Here is a 13,080-nt window from a genome sequence, read left to right as displayed (position 1 = left end):
TTGAAAGCTCCTTATAAAAGTTTAGGTTTAAACGATTTGGCTAAGCAGACACTGTTGAATGCACACTTTGGATCCTTACTGTTAGCAATGAGGCTGTATTTTCAGTTAAATATTATGTATATATTTTTAAATTTAAATTCAATTAGCCAACACATCATTAGTTTTCGATGTATAGAGTTCAGTGATTCATCAGTTGCATATAACACCCAGTGCTCATCACATCACGTGCCCTCCTTAATGCCCATCACCCAGTTACCCCATCCACCCACCCACCTCCCCTCCAGCAACCCTCAGTTTGTTTCCTAGACTTAAGAGTCTCTCATGGTTTGTCTCCCTCTCTAATTTCTTCCCGTTCAGCTTTCCCTCCCTTCCCCTATGATCCTCTGGTTTGTTTCTCATATTCCACATATGAGTGAAGCCATATGATAACTGGCTTTCTCTGATTGACTTATTTCGCTCAGCAAAATATTATGCATATTTAAATACTAGAGCTATGTTAGGGCTTTTAACTTTGTCTTAATTTTCCTATGCTTTGGCTTGGCTCACAACCGATCTTTGTTATCCCTTAGATAAGGAATTACACAGAATGCACGTGTGTCCAAAGCCGGCAAGTGATCACTCCACCTACAGTCGGGCAGCGCAGTCAGCTCCGTGTGGTTATTGTCAAAACCTATCTCAATGAGAACGGCTATGCTGTGTCTGGGAAGTGCAAACGGGCCTGCAATACCCTTATCCCATTCTTAATTTTTCTCTTCATTGTCACCTTCATCACAGCATGTGCCCAACCATCAGCCATCATAGTAACACTCAGGTGAGAACCGCACTCAACTTCCAGGTGGGTTGTACACTCAGAATTGCCAGAGTACACATTCCAAGCTGGGACTGATGTGGTAGTGTGGAGGGGAAAGCAAAGTCAGATGGTGCAGGGAGGCGCTCAGGCATTTGCTTATTGAATTTAAGAGAAGTGTTTTCCCATGTCAGGAAGAGAAAGGAAGGTTGCAACGTTTCATACCCCAGAACTTTCTTTATTCAGATGGGTTCTAGTCCTGTAGTTTAGTGAAACTTCTTGGCGCTGCCTTTGCCTTCTTAAGTCTGGGTCCTATAAGGTTCAAGATCAGGAGCTGAAAGCTGTCACCATGTTAGCCACAAGGAGCCTGACTCCAGAGGGGACAGGAAGTCATTTGGTGACATTGCTAAGTCTCAAGTATAGCAAAGACTATTATCTCCAACCTTGTAGGTAGTTAGTACCTCCAGGATCAGTGACGTTTCCCGCTGGGGCTGCAGTTCAAAATGCGGATTTCATGAATGTTACTATCATATAAAATTTTGGAGTTGAACCAAGGAAAGGACGGACTGGGAAATGTCATTTTTCAGTTGTTCGTGCTGTGTTTTGTTGTACATCCTGTTAGTGGTTTTTTGCTTATAAGAGAACACGGACGTTATTTTAACGGAAGTCCTGTTAAAAAATGTTGACACGGACCCAATCAGATCAGTGTGTTGCATGTGCAGTAAAGACTGCAATGGGCAAAGGAGGGAAGGGGGCACGGCGTGGTGAAGAAAAAGCTTGCCCATAGCAGCTTCAGGAGGACCAGGGAGGCAGTGAAGGAGTGGGGAGGAAAGGGAATCAGTCCTCATTCTTCCTTTACCTCCACCCTGCCCCCTGGGTACCCCACACTGTGCCCCACACTGCTGGGCACCTGTTGGTCACACCTCCTGGGACGTCATTCTTAGCAGGGCAGTTAGGCTGCTTGCTGCTTATTCTGCACATTTTGGCTTCTCTTCTTTATGGGATGCTGAATTAGACGTACGATAAGAGTACCCGGTGGGAAGGTCCATTGGTTGATTTCACTCAATTCCTCCATCAACAGATACTTATGGAGTAACAATGGTGTGTACAGCTTTGGGCAAATTGCTAGGAAAAGATAAGGGAGGTGGGGAAAAGATGGCAGGTGCGCGGGTCCTGGGGAGGTCAACATGCTATACCTAGAACTCAATGTGTATGAGACAGAAAAGAACAGGTACTTCATCATTTTAAAAAATGAATCCTTAATAATCTCACTCTTTAAACTTTAATTCTGCAAGAGATGTTAAATAACCCAGATCAGGGCTGCCCATGTCATTGCGCTCCAACATGGCAAATCACCAGCTGGCTTCTAACCCAAAATTTCAGAAAAGGAGCCCTTTAATCTTTTCTAATTACAAATCAATAGATTCCAATCTTCCTGCCGTGTAGGAATTACTTGGAACATATGTTTTGGGAAAAGAAGAACAACATGAGGTAGTGGGGAGGGATTCACTCTTTTTCTAACGTTTGACTTGTTTTTTATACTTTTCTTGGACTCTACTTCTTTTTTTTTTTTGAAGATTTTATTTATTTATTTGACAGAGAGAGACACAGCGAGAGAGGGAACACAAGCAGGGGGAGTGGGAGAGGGAGAAGCAGGCTTCCCGCCGAGCAGGGAGCCTGATGCGGGGCTCGATCCCAGGACCCTGAGATCATGACCTGAGCCAAAGGCAGACGCTTAATGACTGAGCCATCCAGGCACCCCTCTACTTCTTTCTGTAATTTCTTTCCTCATACTTTTCCTTGAAAAACTATGGGAATAACTTTCAGTCGACACACCTGCCCTCTGGAAAGTGTAAGCAGATAGAAAAAAAAAGAATGCGGTAGTTAGGATAAATTATTACATCTATTTTCACAGAACTGATTTTAGAAGCTCAGAGCTACTTCTGTACCTTCAACCATGAACCTTTGGCCCTCCACCAGTATCTGCCCAGAAACAGAGTTAATCAGAGCTTCTTTGGAGTCTTCACTGGGGAGAACTCATTGACCAATTCAGCTACATCAGCAGTCTTGTTTGGCTGTGGTTAATATACATATTTTGGCACAGCAGCTCTTTGGTGCCCGTCTCTGTGCTAAGCAGGCTTGATTTGCTGTTCATTTTCTTGAGGCCAGTGTTTTAAAACATTTCTTTCTTTCCCTTCATCATAGATCGGTAGAAGATGAGGAGAGACCTTTTGCGCTGGGAATGCAGTTTGTTTTATTGCGAACACTTGGTACGTTCCTGAATTTCCACGTGTGCCTCTTAGTTCCTCTTTACAGATGGCAGATTCTCACTGTTCTTTAAAAATGGCAAGTCAATCACTTGTTACCATTAGTAGTAGCTAGGATTTTATGGGTTAACGGAAGGACACAACTTCCTTATTTTCTGATTTGAACTGGAAGCTACCCAGTTCTGTGCTTTGATGAAACAGAACACACCTGACTTTAGAACAGTTTCTTTTTGACTCTGAACCTAAAGTGAAAGTGGGCTAAATTCCCCAGAGCGTTTTTGGTGCGGTAAGAAATATTGAACCAAGCAATTGTAATGGGCTTAAGATCCTGGCATTTTTTTCCCTTTATGTCTTTTTAACATGAAAGTGATGGAAATCAGCACTCGTATTATTTGCGAAAATTTTAATTCCTTACCTCTTTACAGTAATTTTATTGAGCCGGGCAAAAGTATACCTATCAAGTTTTCTGAAAAGAAAAAAGAAAGATCCTCAAATGATACATGAGGATACATGAGGAGTCCCCTTTACTGATTAACAAGAGAAGCTCATTAGCACTGTCAATATATTGCAGAGTTCATTAGGGCATGGAGAACGTCGTTCTGATTTTGGTAAACACTGTATCACTCTGTCGTGTTTTGGGACAATGCATGGGAAATATCATGTGAAGTAGCCCATTGCCTTGATCAATTTCACTGTATTTGTAATTGACTTCCCCATCATCAAGCATATTTTTTCTTTCGCAAGTAGAAGTCTGTCATTTTCTTGAGCTGTCGTTTCTTCCAGTAATCAGTATCATTGTCCACAGGACAAAAAAAAAAAAAAAATAGGTTTTTTGATTTAAATTTTTAATTTCCATTTTGAAGGGTGAAACACTTTAAAATGGTATCATCTGACCCTCTGAAACATTAATCTTCCCTGGAATTATCAATTTATTTTTTATAACTTTTTTTATTATGTTATGTTAATCACCATACATTACATCATTAGTTTTTGATGTAGTGTTCCATGATTCATTGTTTGCATATAACACCCAGTGCTCCATGCAATATGTGCCCTCTTTAATACCCATCACTGGGCTCACCCATCCCCACCCCACTCCCCTCTAAAACCCTCAGTTTGATTCTTGGATGAACCATGAGAGATTATGGATTCCTGGAATTCTCAATTTGTCATTACGTTGCAGTTGGTGGCCCAGTCTGGGAGTAGGAACTGTCTGGTCATCCTCAGAGGCTTCTAGTTGCATTGAAAGGGGGGCTTGTTTTGTTTTGTTTTGTTTTGTTTTGTTTTTGGTACTGATAAAACTTCGAAGGTCCCATTTTTCAAAGGCAGCTGGTGAAAGGAAATTCTGGCATGCTTTGATTTTGTTAAGAAGCTTGCCTTATACTTCCTGTTGAAAACTAAAAAGTTGTTTTCAAAGAAGGAAATTTGTTTAGCAAAGGGGTGGTTGAATAGGAAAAGAAAAGAAAAAAATAGGTCCTCCTTTTTGCTTTGCTTGTCTTTGATGCCATGGAGTTGGGATGGTTTCATATGGAATTGGAGGTGAAGGCAAGTCAACAAGAGGGATGTCACAGTGTCAGGAGTAAGTGGAAGGAGGACATTTCAGTCATCTATTATTTAATTCAACCTTGACTTAAGTTCTGTTGATTATGAAAAACTAGAGTTGGGCGAACAAACCAATTTCCATTTCCCCAAATTCCAAAGCAAAAAGAGAGTTTTAAGTGTTTTAGTAATGTCAACTTTTAATTGTAGTGAACACACCTCATTTGAAACGAATATAACATTTAAAAATACATCGCTTAGTCCACTGTCTACCTTTCCTTCCTCTCTTCTTTTCTTCTTCCTTTTCTCCCTTGTTCCTTCCCATCACTTCCTTTTATAAACTCTTATTGAGGTTCCATGGGCTGTCCTGAGGGGTCCTTGGGATGCAAGGAATAAAAGGCATGGCCTCTGCCATCAAGGAGCTTACGGGTGACAAATCTGCAGACACTTTCATGCTACGTGATAGTTGATACAATGAAGGTGTATACAAAATGCAGTGGCAATACAGTGGCATCCGAGTGAGTGAGGAATTTAAAGGAGGGGTAGATAATAGCAAGGTGAACAATTCTGGGGATGGGGACACATTTCAGCAAAGGGAGTAACGTATGGTGAAGGAAGTCTACTTGGGTAGACTTTCTTTCTTATGGGAGTAAAGAAATATCTATCTCACAGCCCAAACAGTGAAGCTACTACTCATCACAGATGTTTCACAAGCTTCAAAGATGAATTTCCTGCCTTAGTTATTTCTATGCTCCAAATGTCTTTATACAGTTTTCCATTTGATGTCGTTTCTGGCTTAGAGAGGACAGTGTTTTCCTCATACTCTTCCTGCACCTGAGGACTAGAACCCAACCCATAAGAACTAAGTATACTGAATTTTAGTGGTTTATAAAGGGTCGTATAGTCTCTTGAGTATTTAATGGCAAAATTTGATTTTTAAGTTTAAAAGGATTGCCTAATTGAGATTTTAAGCAATCGACATTTTTACAATCTCAAAATCAATAGCGTATTCTGACCGAGTTGCAAACTGGAAGATTTAAAGTATTTATAACTTAGTGAACGTTTTTATAATAAATATATTATGATAGGATGTGACATATTTAAAACAGTCAAGTAACACAAGAAAACCACTGCCCTCCACTGGTTCTAGAGGGTTCTAATTTACAAATCTGTTTTCTCTGATAAGATGGGCTAAATATTGTTCTTTTTCTTTTTCTCTACACTGCTAGCATACATTCCTACTCCAATTTACTTTGGAGCAGTTATTGACACCACCTGCATGCTCTGGCAACAGGAATGTGGAGTGCAAGGCTCTTGCTGGGAGTACAACGTGACATCATTTCGTTTTGTCTATTTTGGTTTGGCGGCCGGCCTCAAATTTGTTGGCTTCATTTTTATTTTTCTGGCCTGGTACTCCATTAAATACAAGGAGGACGAGCTGCAGAGGCAGAGGTGGAGAGAATTTCCTCTGAACACAGTGAGCGAGATGGTGGGCCACACCGACAACGCCAATAAGGGTGCCCGGACTAGATCTTGTCCAGCTTTCAGCAGCCAGGGGGATTTCCCCGAAGAGACTGGTCTGCAGAAAGGGATCCAGTACACAGCACAGACCTATCCGGGGCCCTTCCCCGAAGCAATAAGCTCCTCCCCAGACCCGGGGCTGGAAGAAAGCCCTACTGCCATGTAGCCTCCCTCCTGAAGCTTGAAAATGGAAGACTTTAGTTTTGTTGGTTGAGTTGAATATGGCAACTTGAGAAACACCCGTGCCTTCTTTTCTTTCTTTCTTTTTTTAACCTCTAAAGACACAATCCTCAAACCAACAAAACTCAGTATACACAGCCACTATTGATTGAGGGCTGGATACCTCAACAAGACTGAGAGCCTTTCCCCCCTTCTCTCCAAGAAGGAGGAGTTTAGATAGATTTGTTACCATTTCCGCTATGTTAATTTCATGCTCGTGCTCCAATGTGGTATAAGGCTGAGAGGTGCCTGGTTAACAAAACCCCGGGAAGTGTCCTGGCTGTACATATCATTACCATACACTCCAAACAAAGGTGAGCTTGACCATGACTTTGCATTTACAAATCAAGAGTTTTTAGATATGAACACCTACTGTGAGTTCCGCTACAAAGCACAAATGAATTTGCCTCAACTATGCAATTTTGATTGGGAACATGTAAGTGCAGCATGTTAACTTTTTCTTTCAAGAGACTAAAGCAGATAACGTTTTGAAAAGAGGACAATAAACTTTCCCTGAAGTACTGTTAATAGCATTTTAAGCCATAGCAGAGTTATAAATCAGGTAGAATCTTTCAGATGCTTCAAAGGAATCATATGCATAGTGTGACAAAAGGAACAGCTACTTTATTTCATAAGACATATTCTCTTTTAGTCTGTCTGCCCCATCATAAGGTAAAGAGTCTGCCGAATCATAAAATCTGATAGCTTGAATATAAACTCCAGTATTCTTTTGCCAGGGGCTTTAAAACTAGAGTGCTAAACAATATGGCTAGAACCTAATTTGAGATGCATCATAAGGAGAGAAACTGATAGCTTTCTCATCCAGAGAAAAATGCTGCATAAATTCTTTTAGCTCTCATGGGCCCACACAAGGGTAGCTAAGAATTGTAACCTTGACACTCAAAATAGTTGGAGAAAGAAATTCCACAGAGGTAAGATTGAGTCCCATCTGATTGCTTTAGTTATACGCCTGGAAACCCTAGCAAATCTGTATCACTTTCTTTCTTATGTACAGAAAATTGCCGTGGTTGGCCCCTGAAGCTGAGTAATTAAATCAGGAAACCTATACCTGTGATGTGAAAATCACTCTGAATACAGGAGGAGGGAGATCTGTGAGCTATGAGAGTATGATCCTAAGTCATGATTGAAAATTATTTAAAATCAACTTGCCTGTCATACTGAATTCCACTTTATCAGAGTTAGAACAGTTTTGCATCTCTCTTTGATTCCTTCCTCCTGTTAACCTTCCCGAAGCAATTCTGCGAGAGGATTTTTCTGTTCCTAAATGCACTTTGGGTTCATTATCCATCATCCTTTTCAGTTCCTGCCAGCACATCCCTTTGACTTAGGTGCCACACAGAATGCTTTCTACATGATTCTGAAGGTAGATGCTTCCCAGCTGCACTCTGGACTGATAGCAAGTTAACTCCTGGGATCTTGTCTGCTCAGAAAAAGAATCCTTGACAACCCGGACTTAGGAGGTACTGTAAGGTCCAAATACCAATATAATTGTGAACAGTTTCTGCCAAGGAGCCTATGCTTATGTAGGGGCTAATTTGGGAACTGATTTCCTTAGCTGGCTTACACTCTTCCACAGGGGGATACATGAGGGACAGAACTGTCCCATGATTCAGGCTTTTTGCCCTTCACCCTTGGAGACACTGGTGGAGTTGCGTGAACAGTTCAAGGTTGTTTTCCTCTCCACCTGAGAACGGTGTTGTCAAATGGTTCTTTTGGTGGCATGCAGTTTTTGGAGAGGGTTATCATTATTAGACCGAATAATGTCTGTAAGGGGTTGAGCCAGTGGACAGGTAACAAGGACTTCCTTTGGAGCGGTCTCATTTGGCTGAGTCATAAGTCTGCTGTTGCCTGTAGTTACTCTGGTGTCTGTCCAACTTCCCTCCATGTGGTATATATTGAAGGTCTTCAGAGAATGTTGCTGATTAACTTAGTGTCTACTCTGCTCCCTCAGGGTTCTCTTTTACTCTCTATGGGAGATCTTTGATCCTTTAGATCCTTTAGAAAGTTTCCTTTTGTGTTGGAGCTAAAGATATACAGGATGGGGAGAGGTGGTATTTTCTTAATTCTCCTCTAATTGCTAAAGAACTGCATTGAGAGAATTTGGGTGGGATTAGCACCTTTTTTTTTTTTTTTTTAAAGCTAAGATTGTATGTTCCAACACTCTTAGAATCTCTCTCTTCTTGGTAGTATATTTTAAAAAGGAGCTGCTCTCAGAACTCCAGGGTAGGAAGTGACAGACTCTTCACATATAATTAGACGGTCCCCTTTCTCTACCCTGAACAGTCGTCCATCCAGTTCAGCAACCATTGACCAGTTCTTTATCAGGCACTATTTTAGCCAATTACCCATCTGCTGCTCTATGAAATTCTTTAGGTTGACCTGCCAAAATTCAAAGAAATTGGCCTGAATTGTACACCACAATTGTTAATATTGTACTTCCTCAAGTATGTGATACTTATAAACAGTGGGTGTATCATTAATGTGTTGTTGGTTCATGTAGAATAAGTAATGAAAAATCACAGAAGACTGAAGTTTTAGAATACGTACCAATTAAGAATGCTTTGGGTCCTGGTAGTATCCTTGGAATATTGCATACTCAACTAAAGTGACTATTTTATAAATGGCACCATTTAATTGTAGATATGAGGTTCTTATATGTTTGTTACTTCATGGTCATAGCTCCCATTATAAGTTTAATTCCCACTTTCCATGAACTTAGGCTTCTAATTATTTGTTTTGAAAAAAAGGTCACCTTGTTCTTTTATCATCTCTGTAGATTAATGTATTAATAATGTATAACTATTGTAAGTTTAATTCCCACTTTCCATGAACTTAGGCTTCTAATTACTTGTTTTGGAAAAAAGGTCACCTTGTTCTTTTATCAACTCTGTAGATTATAATGTATTATTTGGCTTTAATATGCAAGTATAATATCTATGAGTCTAGCCTATTAATTTAGAAACACCCAGGGGGAAGGTGGGTGGTTGGAGCACATTTTTTGTTATCTTCATTAGTATGAAGTCCTTATCCTTTGTAGGTAGATTTCATTCTTGAAAACATTCAAAAGTCATTAGAACTAAGTTGCGGGGGGGGGGAAGGAGGAGCAGAGAAGAAACAAATTATCTTTTGTGGAGTGTTGACTATTTCAGAGAATTTTGTCAAGGACTTAATATACATCATTTATTTTAATACTGTTAATAACTTTGCAAGATAACTATTTTTATTCTGTTTTTTTTTAAACATCATGAAAACTGAGGCTCAGAGAGGTAAAGAGATTTGTTTAGGATTGTACAGAGTGGCCAAGTTAGGGTTCAGAAGCAGGTTTCTGTCTCCATCACTTGCTTCTTACACTATATGATGCCTACAATGGTTTTGGTTAACAAAGACAAGTGTGACTATAATTTAGTGAGGTAAAGCATTTCATTTTTTGCTTTCTGAAGAGTAGAGAAGTTATTATTCCTTTGTGTAGAAAAAAAAATCTGTAGGAAACATCAAAATTTAATGTTTAGATTTTCAAGGTAAATTTACATTTATTTAGCTAAGCGTTATATTCAAAGTTGTCATAACATACCTCAAGTATTTATTTATAGTTCATATTTAATATAGAACAAATCCAATTTTGATGTTAGCATTGAGTCTCAGTAGAATTTCTGAAATGAATCATGAGGAAATGTGGTTCAGATTTATTGAATCTGAGCTCTGGGGATTTTCAGTGTATGCTTTCTTTTTTGTGTTTTCCTCTTTCAGAATGTTAACATTTCCATTAATTTTTAGTGAATATGGGTTTTAAGTTTCCTAAATAAAAGTTTTAAATGAACATATACAAAGTGCTACATGTTAAATGAACATAGACAAAACGTTACATGTTATGTACCAAACAACTGGTGCGATTGTTGCTGTCAGTCCCTGTGCTGTGGTCACAAACGGGAGCATGCACTTGGAAATGCAGCCATCAAAGAAGGAGGAAGTCATAATGACCGTCCTGCATTTTCACCAAACTACCAAGAAAATTCTTCCTCCATCTGCAATTCCAGCTTGCATTCTTTGGTGGACGTGGAACCAGAAAGTTTCTTTTTGGAGCCTGTTTTGCATCAACCAAAGAGCAGCTGCATGGTTTTTGAATGGACCTGAAGCATTTCTGGAAATTCTCTGGTGTGCCCAGGAGCAGTAGGAGAGCGCAAGTCAATTGGCCAAGCCAATTATACTTTTAGCATGTGTGGACTTCAAACATCCTCGATGGTGCAGAAACACGAGTCTAACTATTGCTATAGAGGTGCATCTGGAGTCTTCTAAGTAGCAGATAGATATCAAAATACTGTACAATCCCAGAATTGCCTAGACTGCAGGTTTGCTAGTTCTGTTCTCCAGACCATAGGTAGCCTCTCCACGTTATTTGTAATTCCTCTTTCCTGGCATAGAAGGGCGTGCCGTGGCGGGCAGGCGAAGGTAGTAGTCTTGTGCACTTTATCTTTTCCGTTTTCTCTCCTTTCCTCATCTTCCAGGATGCTGCTGGCTGTGTCTGTCCCAGGCTTCTTGCTACATTGGAATCAGATCTGTGTTATGTTTGAATAGGTTCTTTTAAGCACTTCATTTTTACTCAGCCCTAAGAAGGGTCAAATATGATGAAAACCCTCCTTGGGTATTTGCTTTTGCAACATTAAAAAAAAAATGCCTCGGTGCTAAAAGTATTTGATGATGCATGCTCACCACACAAAATGTAACACTGAATTTACAGTGTTTCACTGGCAAGGGACTGCATGTGCTTTGCTTTTGGAAATCTAGAGAGCTTCCCAGAAAACAAGCACTCATTATTCTCATTACTGCAGTTAATCCATGTACTTTGCACTGCAAACATGAGGACTGTAAGGAAGAGTACCTTTTCTATGGAAAACTCAGTGCTTTTGATATTTCTTTTAGCAAGAATAATCAGATGCTACAAATAATTTCAGAGAGAGGGGAAAATGAGTTCACTTATTTCTTCTTATTTCTTCTCCAAAAAACTGACACCCTTGTGAGGTGTTTTTAATAATTGGGGTTTAGAAGATGTCTTTTTCTGGTATTCTATTACATGTTAAAATCAGAGGAGAAAATATCCAAAACTAAAGTCATTGCAGGGACCTATTAAACCAAAGGGGTGAACAAATAGAGTTTAAACTTTGTATCTAGAAATTAAAAATCAGAACAATAAGGCTTTATAGTGGGCATTTTTCTTAAAATACATACCTCTACCCAAAGCCCCAAATGTTAATTTAGAAGCACGAAATAGGCAAGTCCACCTCTAGCTTTTCAGTTAAAGGAGATGTAATACTGCGTCAAATAAATTGGCATTAGGATCCTGGTGGAGTGTGTGTTCGGTGTGTGTGTGTTGTGTGAAAGTGTTGGTGATGAAAGGCCATTTTGAATTGTTACATAAAGGAGTTTGATTTTGTGATTTTTACAATGAGTATTTATTTGGAGACCTCTTAGGGTAATTTAAAAGATGTTCAATTTCCTTGTGTTTAATGAAATCTCTTGTCAATGTACTAATAAACTTTGGTTTACAACATCTTGAATACTTGATCATTGAAAATTAAGAAAAAAGTAAAAAAAAAGAATAAAGTGTGTTGGCTTGAAATTAGTTTGTCTCTGAGATCTCTTCTGATGGACAGCAGAGTTTGCTAAGGCATCCAAAACCTTTGGGTGAGAGGAGGAGGGAGGCAAAGGAGCTCCGGAAATAACAGCATGACTCACGACTGGAGCACAAAGTGGTTATTTTTAGAACCTTGCCTGGAGCACTCCATAGGTGTAAAGCAAGGCAATTGATTTCCATTTCTCACTCAGTCACCCCTCTGGCACAGCTCAACTAAAGGGTCACAATGGCCCAAGATACAGGAGTTACGTGTGTGTGTGTGTCTTTGCTGGTTTCTGGATAAACACTTATTTTCCTCCAGGGCCTTGTTCATTCATTGTGGAAGCCGTTTACACAAAGGGCAGATAGTACCCTCATCCCCAGTCTACCTTCTCTTCATCAATGGGTGCAATTTAGGCAATTTAGAGATTTCACTCGACTCTCTTAAATATCCCACACACTCAAGGGAGAGGCAGAATCATTTCAGATATTGGGCTTTTTGAAAGAGACACACTAGAAAGTTTCTTTTTAAGAAATGAGGAGAGAGGAAAGGTTATGAATGTGGCCACTCATCTTCCTTGTATTAGCCCCAAACTTGGTTCAATCTCAGCATTTTAAGAGCTGTTAAAAAGCATCCAGTTCTTTTCTTCTTTTAAAAATTGCCAGCTGAGCGAAGATGGCCTCTGTAGCTTTGGCGTGGGCGGCGGGGGGGGGGGGGGGGGGGGGGTGCGCAAAAAACCGTTTTTAATTGCAAAAAGTCTTTGGAAAGCAAGGAGATCAATATTTGGTACTCACTTTTGTATTTAAACGTCAAAGTCTGATGCAGTTCCAACTCATAATACCAATATACATCAGTAGAAAGCTAAACCCTTTTTTGGTCTTCTGGATTGGCTAAGATCCTAAGTATCAAAGAAAGAGCAAGCCTGCCATGGATCAAGCTGTTCTAGCTGTGTTCTTGTCTAAACCTAGTGCCGCTACTTTAGAGATCAATGAAGTGGCAGCTTTGCGAAGGGCGGAGCCTGGCTGGAAGGAAAGATGTCATGAGTTGCGCTAGAGTGACACCTAATGGTAATGATGGGAATCACATGCTTTACTAACCTCTCATCCCTTCCGGTTTC

At 40.0% G+C, this 13,080-nt stretch overlaps 1 protein-coding gene across 5 annotated transcripts in view; it reads left to right on the top strand.

The window, feature by feature from the left end:
* The window catches only part of SLCO5A1 (solute carrier organic anion transporter family member 5A1), a 313,993-nt gene that overhangs the window by 281,258 nt on the left and 19,655 nt on the right, over positions 1–13,080 (top strand). For 4 of the 5 annotated variants that reach the window (XM_035727091.1, XM_027603033.2, XM_027603040.2 and 1 more), the window contains 3 exons: positions 570–811; positions 2,993–3,057; positions 5,823–11,859. In XM_035727091.1, the coding sequence (XP_035582984.1) occupies positions 570–811; positions 2,993–3,057; positions 5,823–6,280 (765 nt within the window). In that variant the 3' untranslated portion in view covers positions 6,281–11,859. Of the gene's footprint in view, positions 1–569; positions 812–2,992; positions 3,058–5,822; positions 11,860–13,080 lie in introns of those variants that run through there. The other variant, XR_003521575.2, reaches the window with a different exon arrangement.

The sequence above is a fragment of the Zalophus californianus genome, chromosome 4 (assembly GCF_009762305.2).
Source record: "Zalophus californianus isolate mZalCal1 chromosome 4, mZalCal1.pri.v2, whole genome shotgun sequence".
NCBI classification, from domain to species: Eukaryota; Metazoa; Chordata; class Mammalia; order Carnivora; family Otariidae; genus Zalophus; species Zalophus californianus.
The sequence above is the reverse complement of the archived record's forward strand: the minus strand, read 5'-3'. Positions and strand labels throughout refer to the sequence as shown.